Genomic DNA, 17,231 nt, shown 5'->3' with positions numbered 1-17,231 from the left:
AAAATAATTGAAATGCATTTCTGGTTAATTTGCATTTTTTTGCTGTGGTCCAATGAGGTCCGTGGTTATGGAGCTGATTCCTATGGAGAGCAAAGCATACGCATTGGTAAGGCCAGCTATAACTCACTCATTGTCTCATTTCACTCATTACTCTTTGACTCAAAAAATCCGGCACAGGTCTTATCACAGATGATCCCACGGACAGAGTACAGCAGACATTTGAACATGCCATATCCGTGGTCAATAGTGATCTTAGTATTCCTCTGGTGGGTGAAACGGAGAAAGTGGCTTATGGAAATTCTGTGCAGGCTTTTTCCCAGCTGTGCAGCCTCATGCAGGTCGGAAAATATGTGAATTTTTAAAATTATTAGTTTAAAAATAAATAAAAACTTTCTTACAGAATGGTGTGGGAGCTGTTTTTGGACCCGCTGCCAGACATACTGCGGCTCATTTGCTCAATGCTTGCGATGGCAAGGATATACCCTTTATCTATCCTCATCTCTCATGGAGTCCCCAGACGGATGGCTTCAACTTGCATCCGCATCCAGAGGATATTTCCCATGCTCTCTACGATATCATCAACAACTTTGAATGGTCACGTTTTATTTTCTGTTATGAATCCTGTAAGTTGACTGAGAGTATACAATTTTATTTAGCTATCTCATGACTCTCCTCTTGCAGCTGAATACCTGACTATATTAGACCATCTGGTGACACTATATGGCACCAAAAGTCCCGTCATCAAGGTCATGCGTTATGATCTTAATCTCAATGGCAACTATAAGTCAGTTCTTCGACGCATTCGCAAATCGGAGGACAGTCGCATTGTGGTTGTGGGATCCACAGAAGGTGTCGCCGAACTTCTGCGTCAGGCCCAACAAGTGGGGATTATGAATGAGGATTACACATATCTGGTAGGAAACTTGGATCTACATACCTATGAGTTAGAGGAGTACAAATATAGCGAGGTTAACATAACTGGAATACGCATGTTCGATCCAGATAAAAAGGAAGTGCGCGATTTAATTGACACTCTTAATCATGAATTGGGTGAAATTGAAACTTTAGATTTTGGTAAGTATACTCTATGGAGTGTGTAACATTTAATCTAAGGATTCGTCTATTTTCTCTAGGTTCCTCACCAATTACTTTGCAAATGGCTCTCACTTACGATGCGGTGCGTGTTATTGCCGAAACCACCAACAATTTGCCATATCAACCACAGCAATTAAACTGCTCCGAACGTCACGACAATGTGCAACGAGATGGATCCACTTTCCGGAATTATATGCGAACGGTGAGCATATTTTTCTTTAACTATATTAACTCTTTTGAAATAACTCACATTTTATTCAATTTCAGATGGAAATCGTGGAGAAAACCATAACAGGCCGCATTTATTTTCAGGGCAATGTGCGCAAAGGATTTAGCTTCGATGTGATTGAGCTACAACCTAAAGGCCTAGTCAAGGTGGGAACTTGGGAGGAGGGCAAAAAGTTTGAATTTCAACGACCACCACAAATAACTCAAATAATTGACAGTGAAGAAAACTCATTAGTTAATAAAACCTTCAAGGTGTTAATCTCTGTGCCAGTGAGTTGAATCTCGGAACAATTTTGATCTTCAAACTAACGTTCATTATCTAAACTTAGAATAAACCCTATGCTAGCTTGGTGGAAAGCATTAACACTTTAGTTGGCAATAATCAATTTGAGGGCTATGGCGTAGATCTGATTAAGGAGCTTGCTGAAAAACTTGGCTTTGACTATATCTTTCGCAATGGTGGCAATGATTATGGTTCTTTCAACAAGACCACGAATTTAACAACTGGCTATTTAAAGGAAATTGTTGAAGGTGTAAGTTGAAACTCTATTTAACTGACCATTTCATTTTAAGAATCCAAAATCATCCTTTTTTAAAGCGGGCAGACTTGGCAATATCGGACTTAACTATCACATCGGAGCGAGAGGAAGTCATAGACTTTTCTATACCATTTATGAATTTAGGTAAAGACTTTTCTTGATATTTCTGCCTTTTTGATAACAATTCAATGTCTTCTATATAGGTATTGCCATTCTCTATATAACGCCTAAAAAGGCAGAGCCAAAGATCTTCTCCTTTATGGACCCCTTTTCGCCAGAAGTGTGGGCTTATCTGGGTATTGCATATCTGGGTGTCTCCCTCTGTCTCTTTGTGCTGGGTCGTCTTTCACCTGCCGAATGGGATAATCCCTACCCCTGTATTGAAGAACCGGAAGAGTTAGAGAATCAATTCACCATAAATAATTCTCTATGGTTTGCTACTGGGGCGTTACTCCAACAAGGCTCCGAAATTGCGCCCAAGTAATAAAATATCTTCTCAAATCAAAATAATAAAACTTTAATTAATAATATACCATTTTACAGAGCTCTAAGTACTCGGACAATATCGGCTATTTGGTGGTTCTTTACATTGATCATGGTATCCTCATATACTGCCAACTTGGCCGCTTTTCTGACCATCGAGAACCCAACGAGTTCCATAGACAGCGTTAAGGATTTGGCTGATAACGTTGATGACGTACAATATGGAGCGAAGAAATCGGGATCTACCAGAAACTTTTTCTTAGTAAGCACTAATAGAATAATACGGTTGTGTCAGGATGTAGTGAACAAATTTTTGTTACAACATTATAAAAATCAAGAGAAATTATATTATTTTAATTATTTTAGACTTCTGAAGAACCAATTTATATAAAGATGAATGAATATATGACCAGAAATGCAAAAAATTTACCAGAATCTAATCAGATGGGCGTCGAGATGGTTAACGAAAAGTATGCATTTTTAATGGAGTCAACATCTATTGAGTATCATACGGTAAGACAGTGCAATCTAAAGAAAATTGGCGACGCTCTCGATGAGAAAGGCTACGGCATCGCCATGCCCAAAAGTGAGTACATTTCATATAGATTTGATTAACCATATTATTATAATATGAGAATCTTATAGATTGGCCATATCGGGATAAGTTCAACAATGCTTTATTGGAATTACAGGAACAAGGCGTCTTGGCCAGATTAAAGAACAAATGGTGGAATGAAATAGGAGCCGGTGTTTGTGGTGTAAGTGACGAGAGCGCTATTGAAAATCATATATATTTAACTTTTTTTTTTTTGATTATATATCATATAGGGCAAAAGCGACGACGATGACAATTCGGAACTTGGCATGGAAAATTTAAGTGGCATTTATGCTGTTCTTGTTGTTGGTTCCTGCTTAGCATTTATCCTTTCCTTTGCCTATTGGTGCTTATTTGTCTACAGAAAAGCCAAATTCTATGAGGTATGATCAGATAAATATCCTCTTTCTAATACAAAGATTATTTTCAAATTTTGAGAAAAGAGTATTAAAATTCCAAATTATGTTCTGAATATTCCCCAGGTTCCTTTCTGTGATGCACTTTCTGAGGAGTTTAAAATTGTCATAAGTTTTGCGGAGAATGAACGTGCCTTGAAGAGCGCTCAGTCTGTTTACTCTCACAGTCGCAACTCTTCACAATCCATAGAATCGCTCGAAACAGATTCGGAAAACAATGTACCGGAGGACGATTAAGTTTAAAAAACAAGTCTGAAAGGCTATAGTCGAGATCCTGACCATGGAATACGCGTGACTTATTTCAAAATATACTGAAGTACTTTATAGAAATTACTACCTAATAAAAACTACTGCATACTTTTGGGTGCTTGTATTGCCTTAATTTTTAATAACTTTTGTTAGCTATTACTGCCGTTCTACTAGTCCGAACTTGCTGCGATTAAGTGAGATTCTAGATAATATTAATAGAAAACTGCGGGTGTGGCTGTTGATGCTGATCAAGAATATATATACTTTATAGGGCGGAGATGACTCCTTCTCCTACCCTTTTTCTTATATTTTAAGTAACGGATATAATTATTTAAAATTATGCTTCACACTTTTGCATATTATTTCTCTTTCTGTCCACTCAAATGCTTGAATAAACTTTTGTAGAACTCAAAAGCTTTTGAAACTTTCACTCAAAAACGTTCTCCAAGTGCTTATTTTGGAAACGTTCACAGTTGTCTCTTTTCAGTCTACGCGGAGGGAACACAAAATCCGTACAGCATTTTATATTATTAATTAGATCTACATATATGTAAAGAAAAAATCTGAATTATTTTATGCAATAAAATGCAAAAGTTGAATATTTTTATATACTTTTCAATAATATACCTAAGAATACAAATTCTTAGCGCACAACGAAATCAATATGGAGACTATGATGGAATCCAGAATTCGGACAGTGTAGCAATTGGTAAGTTTTTCTCAATGCCCGATTTATTTTTAATGTCTCGTAAAGAGAACATGCTGTTCGTTCCATCATCGCCGAAAGCTCATAAAAATGTTTTTAAGTATTTGTTTGTTTGGGTTTTCAACTGTTCGAGGCATTCGTCTAGACGATAAACCACAAATGTGTGCGATAAGTTCAAGTTGTTGTTTATCAACAAACCGGCAAATCATTATATGAAGACCTTAAGGCAATATTTACTCTTTATAGGCTTGTTAACGGATCAAAATACAGATCAAATGAACATTGTATTTGATCATGCTATCGATGTGGCCAATCAGGAGCTCGGTTTATCCTTGTCTTCTCTCAAATCGGACGTGAACTACGGCGACGCCTTTCACGGTTATCTTAATCTGTGCAGAATGTTGGAGGTAATATTTTCAAGTTATTAACATTACAAACACACATCGAGTTTAACTTTTAAAGTACCTATTAAGAGTCCTTTTTTATATTAGCCATAGTAATTTATAAATCAGCTTCAGTTTTTTGAGGTTACCCCAGTAAAATGTTTGTTCAAAGAATACTTTTTTAAATGAAATATGACAACCAGAGTTTTTTATAATTTTTTTCATCTATTTCTTTGTTGTTATAAATAATAATCTTCTCATTATAGACGGGCATAGCGGGAGTCTTTGGTCCCTCCTCGCGTCATACAGCTGTGCATCTGATGTCCGTATGCGATGCCATGGATGTACCCCATATATACTCCTATATGAGTGAATATCCTGAAGGTTTTAATCTTCATCCACACCCGGCAGATCTCTCAAAGGCGCTTCATAGCCTAATAACTTTTTTCGATTGGTCGCGTTTTATATTTCTTTATGAATCGGGTCAGTTTCAAGTGGACTTTAAAATTGTGACACTTGTACTTAATAACATATTTTCACAGCGGAGTATCTAAGTATTTTAAATGAACTCAATTCTCTCTTCGGCATAAATGGTCCAATTGTGACGGTTCTACGATATGATATGGAACTGAATGGCAACTATAAACCTGTTCTGAGGCGTGTCCGCAAGTCCCAAGATAATCGCATTGTAGTCGTAGGCTCAACAGAGACGATGCCAGAATTTCTAAATCAAGTAAGTCCTCTTATATAGTATAACAAATAACTTTAACCATTTGTCTTTCTGCAGGCTCAACAAGTTGGCATTATCAATGAGGATTATAGCTATATAATTGGCAATTTAGATTTTCATTCATTCGATCTGGAAGAGTACAAGTACAGTGAGGCAAACATAACGAGTCTACGGCTCTTTTCACCTGAAAAGATGGCGGTCAAGGAACTCATGCAAAAAGTAGGATATAATATCGAACAGGATGAACATCGAAATGGTAAAATATTATTTTTAACTTAAAACAATTCATTCATTCTTTTCCTTATAAAGGATCTTGTCCCATTACCGTGGAAATGGCTCTAACTTACGATGCTGTTCAGTTGTTTGCCGAAACCCTCAAGAATCTGCCCTTTAAGCCCGTTTCTCAGAATTGCTCACAACGCACAGAAAGTGTAAGAGACGATGGTTCATCTTTCAAGAATTACATGAGAACGGTATGTTTGAGTTATGCATGAGAATTGGAAGATTTATTGATTTCTGACATATTTCAGTTAAGACTAAAGGAGAGATTGCTTACCGGACCCATCAATTTTGAGGGCAATGTGAGGAAAGGATATCATCTGGATGTCATCAGGTTGCAACCATCGGGCATTGTCAAAGTGGGCACATGGGATGAAGAACGAAACTATACACAAGATCGCATAGCACCAACAAATTCCCAATTCGATTCCATTGACAATTCGCTGGCCAACAAAACATTTATTGTGTTGCTTTCGGTTCCGGTAGAGCAACGATATATTATATTTAATAATACCATCCAATGTTATAGATATGATTATTTTGCAGAATAAGCCGTATGCCAGTTTGGTCGAGAGTTACAAGCAGCTTGAGGGAAATAATCAATATGAAGGATACGGCGTAGATCTAATCATGGAACTGGCAGATAAACTAGGTTTTCAGTACATCTTTAAAAATGGTGGCAAAATTTATGGTACCTTCAATAAGACCACTAATGAATCAACAGGCATGCTGCACGAGATTAGGCATGGTGTAAGTAAACATGTAGTTATCGATAAATATATATAATATCCCTTATGTAAATACTTCTAGAACGCTGACTTAGCTATCACCGATTTGACTATAACAGCGGAACGTGAGGAGGCCGTTGACTTTAGCATACCGTTTATGAATCTAGGCAAGCACCAAAAAAATTATTAGCATTACTCTGACTATTATTAATATCGCGTGTTATCTTCAGGTATTGCAATACTCTATTTGAAACCGCAAAAAGGAGATCCAGGGCTTTTCACCTTCATGGATCCGTTCTCAGAGGATGTCTGGTGGTTTCTGGGTCTATCATTTCTGGGTGTTTCATTGAGTTTCTTTATACTTGGTCGTCTGTCGCCCAGCGAATGGGATAATCCATATCCTTGTATTGAAGAGCCTGTAGAACTGGAGAATCAATTTACTATAGGCAATTCTATATGGTTTACAACTGGTGCGTTGCTACAACAGGGCTCAGAAATAGGACCCAAGTGAGTTCACTTTATATTGCCATTATTTAATTCAAAGGAGTCATATAATAATTCCCACGCCAGAGCCTTATCAACGAGAATCGTAGCTACTTTCTGGTGGTTCTTCACGCTTATTGTAGTTTCCTCATACACCGCCAATTTGGCTGCCTTTTTGACCATTGAGAAACCACAAAGTCTGATCAACAGCGTTGATGATTTGGCCGATAGGGTAGATGACGTTACCTATGGAGCCCTAAAATCTGGATCAACCCGAAAATTCTTTATGGTAACATCAATATATGAATGGAAACTGTTTAAACTGTTCAATTCTACTGTCTATAGCTTTTCAGACCTCAGACGACGATCGTTATGTGAGAATGAATAAATTTATGACTGAAAATCCGCATTACTTGACAGATTCAAATGAGGAGGGCGTTGAAAGGGTTAAGACAAGTACCAAATATGCTTTTCTGATGGAGTCCACTTCCATTGAGTATAATACAAAGCGTGAATGTAATCTGATGAAAATTGGCGATGCTCTTGATGAAAAAACTTATGGAATTGCTATGCGAAAAAGTACGTGAATTTAATTATTATTAATATTATTAAATGACTTTACTTAAATTATGTTAAAAGTCAAACAATCCAGATTTCTTTAAAAAATGTATGTGCAATTTTGGGAAAGAACTTTGTAAAAAATTTTATTTATTATTGTTATTTATAGTTGAACATAATAATATATAAAATTTTCCTAACTACTTTGTAGATTGGCCACATCGCGATAAATTTAACAACGCCTTGTTGCAGCTGCAGGAACAAGGTGTGCTGGAGAAAATGAAGAACAAGTGGTGGAACGAGGTGGGCACTGGCATATGTGCCACCAAGGAAGATTCGCCTGATGCCACACCACTGGCCATGGAAAATTTAGCTGGCGTCTTCCTTGTTCTCTTGGTGGGCAGCTTAGGTGCTCTGCTTTACGGAGCCATCAGTTGGATAGTGTTCACCATCAAAAAAGCAAGGCACTATCGCGTAAGTTGTCACCATTTAAAACCATCAACTAAAATTACATTGAAATGTCGTCTTTCAGGTGCCACTAAAGGATGCTCTGAAGGAGGAGTTCCAGTTTCTCATCGACTTCAACAACTACATAAGAATTCTCAAGAGCTCGGCTTCTATTTATTCTCGCAGTAGACAGTCATCGATGTCTGTTGGTTCCATCAGGCATGAGTTAAATTGAAAATTGTCATTTTTATTAAAAGTTTGTTCTTTGAAATGGAATGCTTAATAAACTTACAGTAAAACTGCATCAAAAATTAGTTAGAATACTTTAAAAATACTACATCAAATTATGTAAAATAGCCTTAAACATTTGCTATACGCAATCTGCTTAGTTGTTAATAGCTTTGTGCTCGACTTCTAAAAGCACCATAAGGAATTTTACGACCACTCCCGCAGAGGTAGAACTACAAATTAACAAATTTTTCTTATTGCATAAATAGAAGATTTGGTTGAGTAATAAATATTTTTGCTTAACAATATTAAACATTTAGATTAAATTGAGATCCGTTTTAGGTCCAGTGTCTGGCTCGCCAAAGCAGACAATGTATGTGATTATCCACATCCGCTGGAGGTACAGATTTGGCGGCACCATGTGTGGGTGTGTTCGCCATAGAACCCGTCGGATTTGATGAGTTCTCGGCGGTGTCCACATAACGGGATATTAACGAGCGATATCTTCTTCCAAGTGTGGCAATCAAAGGCACGCTAGCACTGCGCATGGTTATGATAGCCTTAATCTGCAAAGAAGTGAATTATTTTGTTATAAAAAATTTTTATTTAACTAAAGAATTCTCAAAAATTGTCCTATATTGACAAATAATAAAAATAATGATAATTTCAGGAATAGGAGCTTTTTCTACTATAGTTTACAATTTCATTTCAGTTCCAGAAATACTTCGAAAAGGTAAAAGCAAAAAAAATCAATACTTTGTTTTGTAGCTTTAGAGAAACAATTATTGTGACTCTTAGTATTGAAAAGGATTCGAACAATGATTTTAAGATGTTTTTCTTAGCTTCACTTTCTTTTTCTTCCTTATTTTAGTAATTTAAAAATATATTTTTAATTTTTTGTCTTTGCGTGTTCCATTCTTAAGAATTTACCTCATTTTCGTACGGGCGAAAGACGCTAATTGGACGCAGCGTCTGCAACTCTGCCACAATGAGGCAACCCCAAGTGGTGCCAATGTAAAGCTCCGTGTTGTGTGCCGCCAATGCCGAGATTTGGCATTTAATTAGATTAACATGCTCATCAATGGCAATGCTCTGAAGTGATTCGGAGCAGGGCAATAGCTTGGAACAGTCCAATTTGTTTTCAATACGCTTTGAGGATGCTCCCCATTGATAGACCATGCAACCGGGATAGAGACAGCTAAAGACATGGCTATCATTGCTGCACAAGCGTGACACTTTGACATCCTCAATGAGATTGGGCTCCTCGCTGTGACACAAAGCCTGATGACCGCATACACCCGACTCGTTCACCGGAAATACGTTAATTTTACCAGCAATCTCGCCGCACCAAAGCTCATAGATGCTGTCAATAAAGAAATCTAAATTAGATATGTTGCTCTTTCTAATGGAAATGCTTATCTTACCCATCAATGAGCACTGAGCAGGCGGCGTGCAGCACAAAACCGGAACAAATCTCGGTGAGCACAAAGGAGCCCTCGGCAAAAGCGCAATTACTTGGCATCCGACTGGCATCCACCAGAAATACTCGACCATTGTGCAATCCGACGGCAACTCGTGCAATTCCCTCCATATAAACCAGACTTACCACAGCCGATTTGATGGCTGGATCAAGCATATAGGAAAACAAATGGGCATAGCTTGTTGTGCTGTAAGCATGCAGATTGCCCGACACATCGCCCATCCAAATGGCCTCACCCACCAGACAACAACACTGCATATTCACCTTGGGAATACGCTGTGCAGAGCGAGCACGTGACGTTGCACTATTTTCGGGTGTTTTGGGCGCCACCATTTGTGGCTGGGGAGCACAACTAAGGCTGCTGCACTGCAACAAGCTGCCAGTGGGCGAAACGTCCAATATATCGATGCGTGAGCCAAAGGCTGGCAGCCACAACTCCAGCCCAGAACGATCCTCCTCCAGGCCGCCCAATAGCAGCTGAAAGGCGCCACACACAATCTTATCGCTGTGCGGCAAAGCCACCACATCCAGCAGATGAATACACTCCGGGGCACTAAAAAGAATTGTAAAATTTTTAACATAATTTAAATAAAACACAGTAGAGGTTCACAATTAAAGGCTTGCAAAATTTCGAGCTGCCCAATAATTAAGAACTGCAAATTTCTTTGCTATACATTTAGAAAGCACATTCGAATGATCATTGAAAATTTCTTTTTCTAAGTTTAAGCTACATTTTAATGAAAAAAAAAAATAAAGAAAATAATACTACATCAATACACTACAAAACTTTTTTGTAACTTCTTTGCTACTACTTTAGTATAACAAAAATAAATTGAATAAAATATTTTTTCCAAAATTGGTATATAATCTGGCTCTTACCTGAGTATGGACACGATTTGACTAGCAGATGGACGACGACGCGGCTGTTCGTGCCAACAGAGTACCATAAGATCCAGGCAACAGGTTGGAAACTGTGTTTCACGTTGTGTCAACGCAGGACGACTGCCTTCGAGTATGCATTCCTTGATGGATTCGTGACCCTCAAAAGGCTGACGCAGACTAATATTTTCATAGATAAACATGCCAAAGGAAAAACAGTCCACCTAAAAATAAAATAACGAATTAAACCATCTGACTTAGAGCAGATTTAGACTCACCTTTTCCGTGTACTCCTCTTCGCCGTTGAAGCGTATAATCTCTGGAGCCATGAAGCCCTCAGTGCCACCAAAACCCTTGGCACTCAAACCCGCTGCCGTCTGTCGACTGATGCCATAATCAGCAATTTTAATGTGCACCTGATTCCGCGGAGAATCCTCACTGTGTGGCTGTGGAAGCTCCCAGACGAGCACGTTTTCCGATTTCAAATCGCGGTATATAATGCGACGACGATGTAGATACTCTATAGCACGCGCTGCCTGCACCACCAGCATTTGAAACGTATGTGGACCCATGTGGGCACCACTGCGTCTATATTGCCGCAAGAGAGCGTCGAGTCCGCCCAATGGGGCCAGTTCCAGCACCAAAGCGAGTGGCTTAATGCAAATGCCTACCAGGGGCACAATGTTGGGATGCTTCAGAGTTAAGAGCACGGCAAGCTCCTGTCTAGCGGTGCAATAAGCCTTGCAAGAATGCTGCAAAGGATCGCGATCCCATTTGCCCAAAGCCACCTTATAGGCCATCAAAGCGCTCTAAAAACAAAGCAAGTTAAGCAAGTGAAAAGTTGCTAAAGGAATTTCTAATTATTAAACTCACCTCCTTGGCTCGTGCTCCTGGCGGCACCGGCTGCAGCATTTTCATGGCCACCGAGCGAAAAGCTCGAGCACCGCGCAACTTGCAGCTGGCTTTGAAGACAAATCCAAAGGCACCGCGTCCCAGCAGTGAACCCTTCTTAATACACTCCGTGGCAATTGTATGCTTGTCGGGAATATCTGCAAAAATCACATCTGGCGCCAGCTGGGCCATGGATTGCTCCAGATGCACAGGGCAGCTGAGTTTGCTCTGATTGTAGACCGATAAAATGCACTCCTCAACCATCCAAGCATAGCAGACATTGGAGTTATCTGGCAAATGATGGGTTGCATATGCAGGATGGCCATCCACGGAGGTGTTGCGCGAGGAGAACGCCGAATCAGGGCCAACACCTGAATCCGCATCTGAGCCAGCTCCCAGTGAGTCCGCGGAGCGTCTTTCCCGACTTGCAGTTGCATTCAGATACGCTGAGAAGACATTCAAAGCCCCATCGTCGCCAGGATCACCAGCTCCATGGAGAAAGAAGGCGCCACGTTTGCTGCTGCGACTCGGACGATTCCCATTAAAATTGGGTTCCCGCTCCAAGGGATCTGTGGCGTTCTGCAGCTGCAGCTTCCTCAGACAGCGCGGACAAAGAACCAGGCGCGTGATCAAGAAACGACCCTCGGATGTGTGTACAAAACGTGTGCCCAACGCTGGATACCAATCCTCCAGCAGTAGATCGATGTGATCAACTACCAGTGCCAACAACTTGGCCACTTGGGACATGTGAGGCTGCAGCTCTGCCAATAGCTGTCGTTCTCCGGCATCTAGCTCTTGATATATGCTCACGTCAAACAATGGAAAGTAAACGTCCAAAATGCTGGAGGAGCAAAGATTCACATCGCTCCAAGTACCGTCCAACTTAAGCTTAAATCGATTGCTGGCTGTACGAAAGGGCTGTGTGCGTTCAGTGCTTTGGAAAGGCACCTCCCAAATGCGAAAGATCAGTATAGGACCATAATAAAGTGCCACGCCCGTTTGCCAGAGATTCCACTGTGTATCCTGCTCCAACGAACTGCGCAAATCAAAGTCCAAATATTTCTAAAAAAAAAAAGTATTACCGAAATTGGCATAGATTAATATTGTATAAAGTATCTTTTGACTCACATCTTGTGCGGCTACATAGACACCTCGAATGGCCTCAATGATTTGTTCGTCAGCCAAGACACGTGTGATGAGTCTCGACCAGAAGCCAGAGGGAAAGTATGTCATCAACAACATGCGACGCAATCCCTGACTGGCCGATGCTGCACTTGACGTTGGAGTACGTGGCGTATGATGCTCATAGATCAGTTTATTCAGATTCAAGTCCTGAGAAACAGAACAGCCCAAATTGTGATTACGTCCTCGAACGCGTTGTAGCAATTTAACTGTGGTGCCTTCATTATAGGAGTTTGCCTCTTGTAGAGGTAACAGTGATGGTATTAACAGCGTGCGGGAATCCCATGTCAACGCCACCTCGAACTTGTTCAGCAAACTGACAATGTAGCTGAGGAAAAAAAATTTTATAAATTAGAAATTATCATTTTTTTCACACATATACTTTTCTTAAACAACTATAATCAATCCATGATCAAATCGACATTGCTTAATCTTGATCAGTTAAGATTTAACAAAGTTATGACACTTACAAGTTTTCAAAAAAAAAAAAGAAAAAAAAAAGGAGTTGAATATTTAAAGTGAGTACGATTTTGATACAGAATCAAATAAGAGTTCAAACAATGACGAAATTGGCAATCTGCAAGAAAATTAGTTAAGATTTAACAAAGTTATGACAGTTTACAATTTTTGAAAAAGTGTCAAGTAGAAAAAGTTTGGAAAAAGTTTTCAAATTTTGATGCAGATTCGAAATAGAGGCCAAATAATGATCAAATTGACATTCCACAAGGAAATCGGTTAGGACTTGACAAAGTTATGACAGTTCGAAGTTTTTGAAACAAAAAATTACATTTTTAAATTTTGATGCAGAATCAATTAAGAGGTCAAATAACAATAAAATTTACTTTCCTCAAGGAAATCGGTTAAATTTTGACAAAGTTATGACAGTTTAAAGTTTTCGGAAAACGTCAGGGGAAGGGAAAATGTATGGAAAAAAATTGACTTTTCCAATTTTGATGCAGAATCCAAATATAGGTCAAATAATGATAAAAATGACTTTCCGCAGAAAAACCGGTTGAGTTTTGAGAAAGTTATGACAATTTGAAATTTTAGAAAAAGTCGCTAGCCGGTATATATCTTCCTCACCTGCGATTTCCATTTGCCTGGGCATGCACACTGCGAAAGAGCAACTGCAGATCGTCCAGCTTCATGACGCCGGTTGGTGCAAATGGATTTATCTCCCGCACAGTCACCACATGCGCCAACATATCGCACAGCCATTGCGGATCAAGGAAATAGTAATCCCTTAAAGTAGCATCGTCATAGTGCAAGAGGATACCATTGTCGTGACACCAAGTGGTCGCCTGTTGCAACTCGGCTGCATCGCGGAAGCTCTTGTAATTATGCAGACGCATCTGCTCTGTGACCAGACAGCGATACTGCTCTGCATCCAAAACAGGATCACGACCGGCTGCACGCAAGTTACAAGCAATCACATTCACAATATCCTCGAGTGCAATGTAGCTGGCGGGAATCTTCTGCAGCAGCAGAGGCTCCTTTGATCCCGGCGAGCGCAGCTGCATGGCCGTGTCGTAAATGATGTTGGCCAGCAAATGGATGTTGTGCAGAGTTCTAAAAGGCACGAAACAAATTATTACACATATTAATGAATATTATAAATTAGAGAAAGAGCAAGTAACAAAACACTTTAGTCGAGTATGCTCGACAATGAGAGACTCATAATTAATTGGTATATAGTGTTCAATAATCTCAGTGTACATTTGCCACGCTATTTCTTTAATCATTGGGAGCTAAAGAAACACAAATATAGTTTCAGTGTAGTTTTTACACACATATTTATTTAATAAAATTTATTGTACATAATTTTTTCAATGAACACGCTCATGCTTATCAGCAGACTTTTCGTGACTCTACCAGAGGCGGCATTTGCTCGAATTCGGATTCATTGGACTGCCAGACGGGCAATTATAGGTCTGTGCAAAATACTCGTCGTTGGTAACAGCGCCAAGGACTCGGTACTTGTCCGTGGTATGCACATCAGTCCACTCCCTCCAATACTGTTGCTCCCTGTACTCGGCACAGTAGATCTGTGCGAATCCCACGTAAAACAACTGATCCGGTGATAAATCCAGACCGGGCATCCGTTCGTTTTTTAGCACATTTGAGGAGTTACTATCCCTTATCAGCTGCTTCATATGGTTTTGATAGGCACTCATCGCCATACGTAATCCAACACTATCCGCAATATTCTCAAATCTGGTGTTATACCCGTCGATCGTGCGATTGATCTCTGGTATTCGATAGTTATTGAAATGATTCACGTAGCAATTGACGCGATCAAGAATTAATTGAACGAATTTAACGGTCCACGTCCACCAAGTGCGCTTTTTGCCGGTGCTGTCGATCCCGATACCAGGGCCAGACAATCCGTGGGACAACTCATGACCTATAAAGTAACCGATAGTGCCGAACTTAAGCGAGTTAGGCCAAGCCTCATTATATACTGGTGGCTGCAGTATTCCAGCCATGACATTGATTGAATTTTCGAAATAATGATAATACGCGTTCACCCATATTCCCGACAAAAAGAACAACGGTTTCGTTTCATTGGACAGCTCCTTGTGATGAAATCCATTGTAACGCTTCATGTATACACCGAATTTCCTTAAGTTGATGTTGTTCGTGGCGTAACTGCCTGGGACGAAGGTTAGATTGTTCATCTCGCGTATAAGGATATCAGTGAGATTGTCATCTTTTAATGAACCTATTCGAGACACGATCGTAGATTCTTTGAGTAACGCCTCCTTACGTGTATCCTTGTCTATCCAATTGGCATTTTCCAAGAGAAATACCAAACTCTTTCGCAACTCCACGACAATATTCGCAATTTCCGTATGGGTTTTACCCGTAAAGTGTTTCTGAACACAAAAAAGTTATTGTTAAAAATTATTTACAGCTATGTAAATCAATACTCACCAGTAAGTAAAGCTTGCTTAAGATAAAAGGCACCGATTCATGAAAATTAATCATACAATAATCGCGCTGGAACTTTGAGGAGTCCAGCTTAAAGTCCATGGAAAAAATAAGCTTCATGGCCAGATAATTGGCAACTGCCGGCTTGTGTTTGGTGCACACCTTATCCAACTCATTGTAGTAGTAATCGCAGAAACGATCTGAGTTTTCACCGAAATTGAGACCGCCCCACGCAATATCATAGTAGTTGCTCCATAAGGGGAAAGGCTCCTCAGTCCAGGACAAAGCATCACATTTCTCATTATTCTCATCAAATCGATCGGCGATCTGCAGGGCTTCACGGAAGAAGGCAAACACTCCGGCAATTACATGGGCCACCTTTTCGTCGGATAGTCCATATTTCTGAAGATAAACTCGCATACGCCTCTCGTTCATTTTATATCCGTTGGTGTCGTTGGTGGCAATGGTGTCACTATCAACGATATAATCCAAGCCGAGCTCTGGCAACTTAAAATATGGCATGAAAGGATGAATTTGCACAATTTCTTCATTGATTAATCCTTTTGCACCGTAGTTAGTCAAGTGGGAGCTCATGTTAAACCAACTGAAATTCGAGGCCTGCCAAGCATCTCCGTCCACAGCAGGAAATCCACCAATCGACCTGATAAGGCTGAGATAAGCGGGATCAGCGGCTGGCATTGGAGCAAGCTCAGCACTGAGGCATCCGTTGTAGAACTGTTGTGCAATTCTCAATTCCTTTTCGTAGCCCAGATCACTTGCTAACGTCGAGTTGGACAACAGCAGCTCCTCCGTCTTATCGATCAGCGCATAAAAAATTTCCAGAGAACTGCTACTTTTGTGTCGTGAATTCCTTTCCGGTTTCACCAATTTCCAGTTGCCACATGCGTATTCATAAAAATCGTCGCATGGCGACACAGTAAGGTTCATGTAGCTCAACATCTTTGCAGCATAGGATTCGAGATATTTGGTGTTGTTATTCGCAATAAGGTTTTCTTTAATTTCGTCAACGTCAATCCGATTTGGCTTTACATCTGGCTCAATCGCCACACATGTTACCAATAAGACACTGAGCATTAAGGCTCCACACATTACATATGAGATTTTCATAATGTCAAACATTTTGCTGGCTTCATTTACGTCTAGATTAACATATGAATATTTGATAGGCAAATATATAGCTTTTAATTAACAAAAAGAGTTCGACTGATACACTCAGAATTAAAATTAGAACTGGCATGGCGGAAACAAAATATTGCTAGCATTAAGAATTTAGGGCACTCTTTTTGGGAAGCTGGAAATACTTGAGAGGCTGATAACGATTTGATTATGCTAAATTTGAAATATGTAATGACATGAAATAATGATCGGACTGTGTCACTTCTAACAATTTTATAAATTTGTTTTGTTCAGCAAATCTTTTTTTAATAATGTGTTTATTTTTATACCAAATGCCGACCAAGCTCAGATCCGAGCCTACACAGAGGGAAATCAATCAAGTTTTACGTAAAATAACACATTTCGAACTTGATTTATCTCTAAGATTGAAATTATTAAATTCGAATATTTCGATATTATTTCAAGTACGATATCTTGATACAAAGTAGATACAAAGTAGCTAATTCAAGGATTTTCAGTATCATAGTAGTATTTTGAACAAGACAGATATATAACAGATTTGTGAATGTGAGAAACAGACAATT

General features: G+C 39.5%; 4 protein-coding genes across 4 annotated transcripts in view; 2 read left to right on the top strand and 2 right to left on the bottom strand.

The window, feature by feature from the left end:
- Positions 1-39: 39 nt before the first annotated feature.
- Positions 40-3,718, top strand: LOC117792853 (glutamate receptor ionotropic, kainate 2; the record flags this gene model as incomplete). The annotated part of the gene is made up of 14 exons (XM_034633152.1): positions 40-106; positions 178-338; positions 401-623; positions 682-1,074; positions 1,134-1,297; positions 1,363-1,593; positions 1,653-1,856; positions 1,922-2,006; positions 2,066-2,342; positions 2,406-2,607; positions 2,712-2,931; positions 2,991-3,103; positions 3,174-3,323; positions 3,423-3,718. Coding segments are annotated over 14 exons (2,661 nt in total), but the record flags the coding sequence as incomplete, so codon positions are not given.
- Positions 3,719-4,523: 805 nt separating this feature from the next.
- On the top strand, positions 4,524-8,223 carry LOC117792842 (glutamate receptor ionotropic, kainate 2). Its single transcript, XM_034633135.1, has 13 exons — positions 4,524-4,718; positions 4,961-5,177; positions 5,237-5,427; positions 5,482-5,680; positions 5,734-5,897; positions 5,955-6,185; positions 6,250-6,453; positions 6,514-6,598; positions 6,662-6,938; positions 7,002-7,203; positions 7,268-7,493; positions 7,684-7,946; positions 8,005-8,223. The coding sequence occupies exons 1-13, from the start codon at positions 4,524-4,526 to the stop codon at positions 8,152-8,154; spliced, it is 2,604 nt and encodes an 867-aa protein (XP_034489026.1). The 3' UTR covers positions 8,155-8,223.
- The window catches only part of LOC117790327 (leucine-rich repeat serine/threonine-protein kinase 1), a 25,225-nt gene continuing 16,139 nt past the window's right edge, over positions 8,146-17,231 (bottom strand). The window contains exons 6-13 of the mRNA XM_034629746.1: positions 13,663-14,148; positions 12,526-12,907; positions 11,380-12,459; positions 10,785-11,315; positions 10,507-10,730; positions 9,572-10,180; positions 9,078-9,510; positions 8,146-8,713 (exon numbers count right to left, since the gene is read on the bottom strand). Coding sequence (XP_034485637.1) covers positions 8,486-8,713; positions 9,078-9,510; positions 9,572-10,180; positions 10,507-10,730; positions 10,785-11,315; positions 11,380-12,459; positions 12,526-12,907; positions 13,663-14,148 — 3,973 coding nt within the window. The 3' untranslated portion in view covers positions 8,146-8,485. The remainder of the gene's footprint in view (positions 8,714-9,077; positions 9,511-9,571; positions 10,181-10,506; positions 10,731-10,784; positions 11,316-11,379; positions 12,460-12,525; positions 12,908-13,662; positions 14,149-17,231) is intronic.
- Positions 14,360-16,189, bottom strand: LOC117790328 (membrane metallo-endopeptidase-like 1). Its single transcript, XM_034629747.1, has 2 exons — positions 15,514-16,189; positions 14,360-15,455 (listed from the first exon to the last, which is right to left on the bottom strand). The coding sequence occupies exons 1-2, from the start codon at positions 16,102-16,104 to the stop codon at positions 14,448-14,450; spliced, it is 1,599 nt and encodes a 532-aa protein (XP_034485638.1). The 5' UTR covers positions 16,105-16,189; the 3' UTR covers positions 14,360-14,447.

The sequence above is a fragment of the Drosophila innubila genome (assembly GCF_004354385.1).
Source record: "Drosophila innubila isolate TH190305 chromosome 3R unlocalized genomic scaffold, UK_Dinn_1.0 2_E_3R, whole genome shotgun sequence".
Taxonomy (NCBI): Eukaryota; Metazoa; Arthropoda; class Insecta; order Diptera; family Drosophilidae; genus Drosophila; species Drosophila innubila.
Note: the sequence above shows the minus strand (reverse complement) of the source record. Positions and strands in the feature narration are given on the sequence as shown.

Bases quoted from the DNA above. Each gene is read 5' to 3' on its own strand.
- LOC117792842 (XM_034633135.1), top strand. From the start codon at position 4,524: ATGAAGACCTTAAGGCAATATTTACTCTTTATAGGCTTGTTAACGGAT. The intron at 6,454-6,513 runs GTAAGTAAACAT...AAATACTTCTAG, and splicing joins TGCACGAGATTAGGCATGGT to AACGCTGACTTAGCTATCAC. The intron at 7,947-8,004 runs GTAAGTTGTCAC...GTCGTCTTTCAG, and splicing joins AAAAAGCAAGGCACTATCGC to GTGCCACTAAAGGATGCTCT.
- LOC117790328 (XM_034629747.1), bottom strand. From the start codon at position 16,104: ATGAGCTCCCACTTGACTAACTACGGTGCAAAAGGATTAATCAATGAA. The intron at 15,456-15,513 runs GTGAGTATTGAT...TTTTGTGTTCAG, and splicing joins TAAGCAAGCTTTACTTACTG to AAACACTTTACGGGTAAAAC.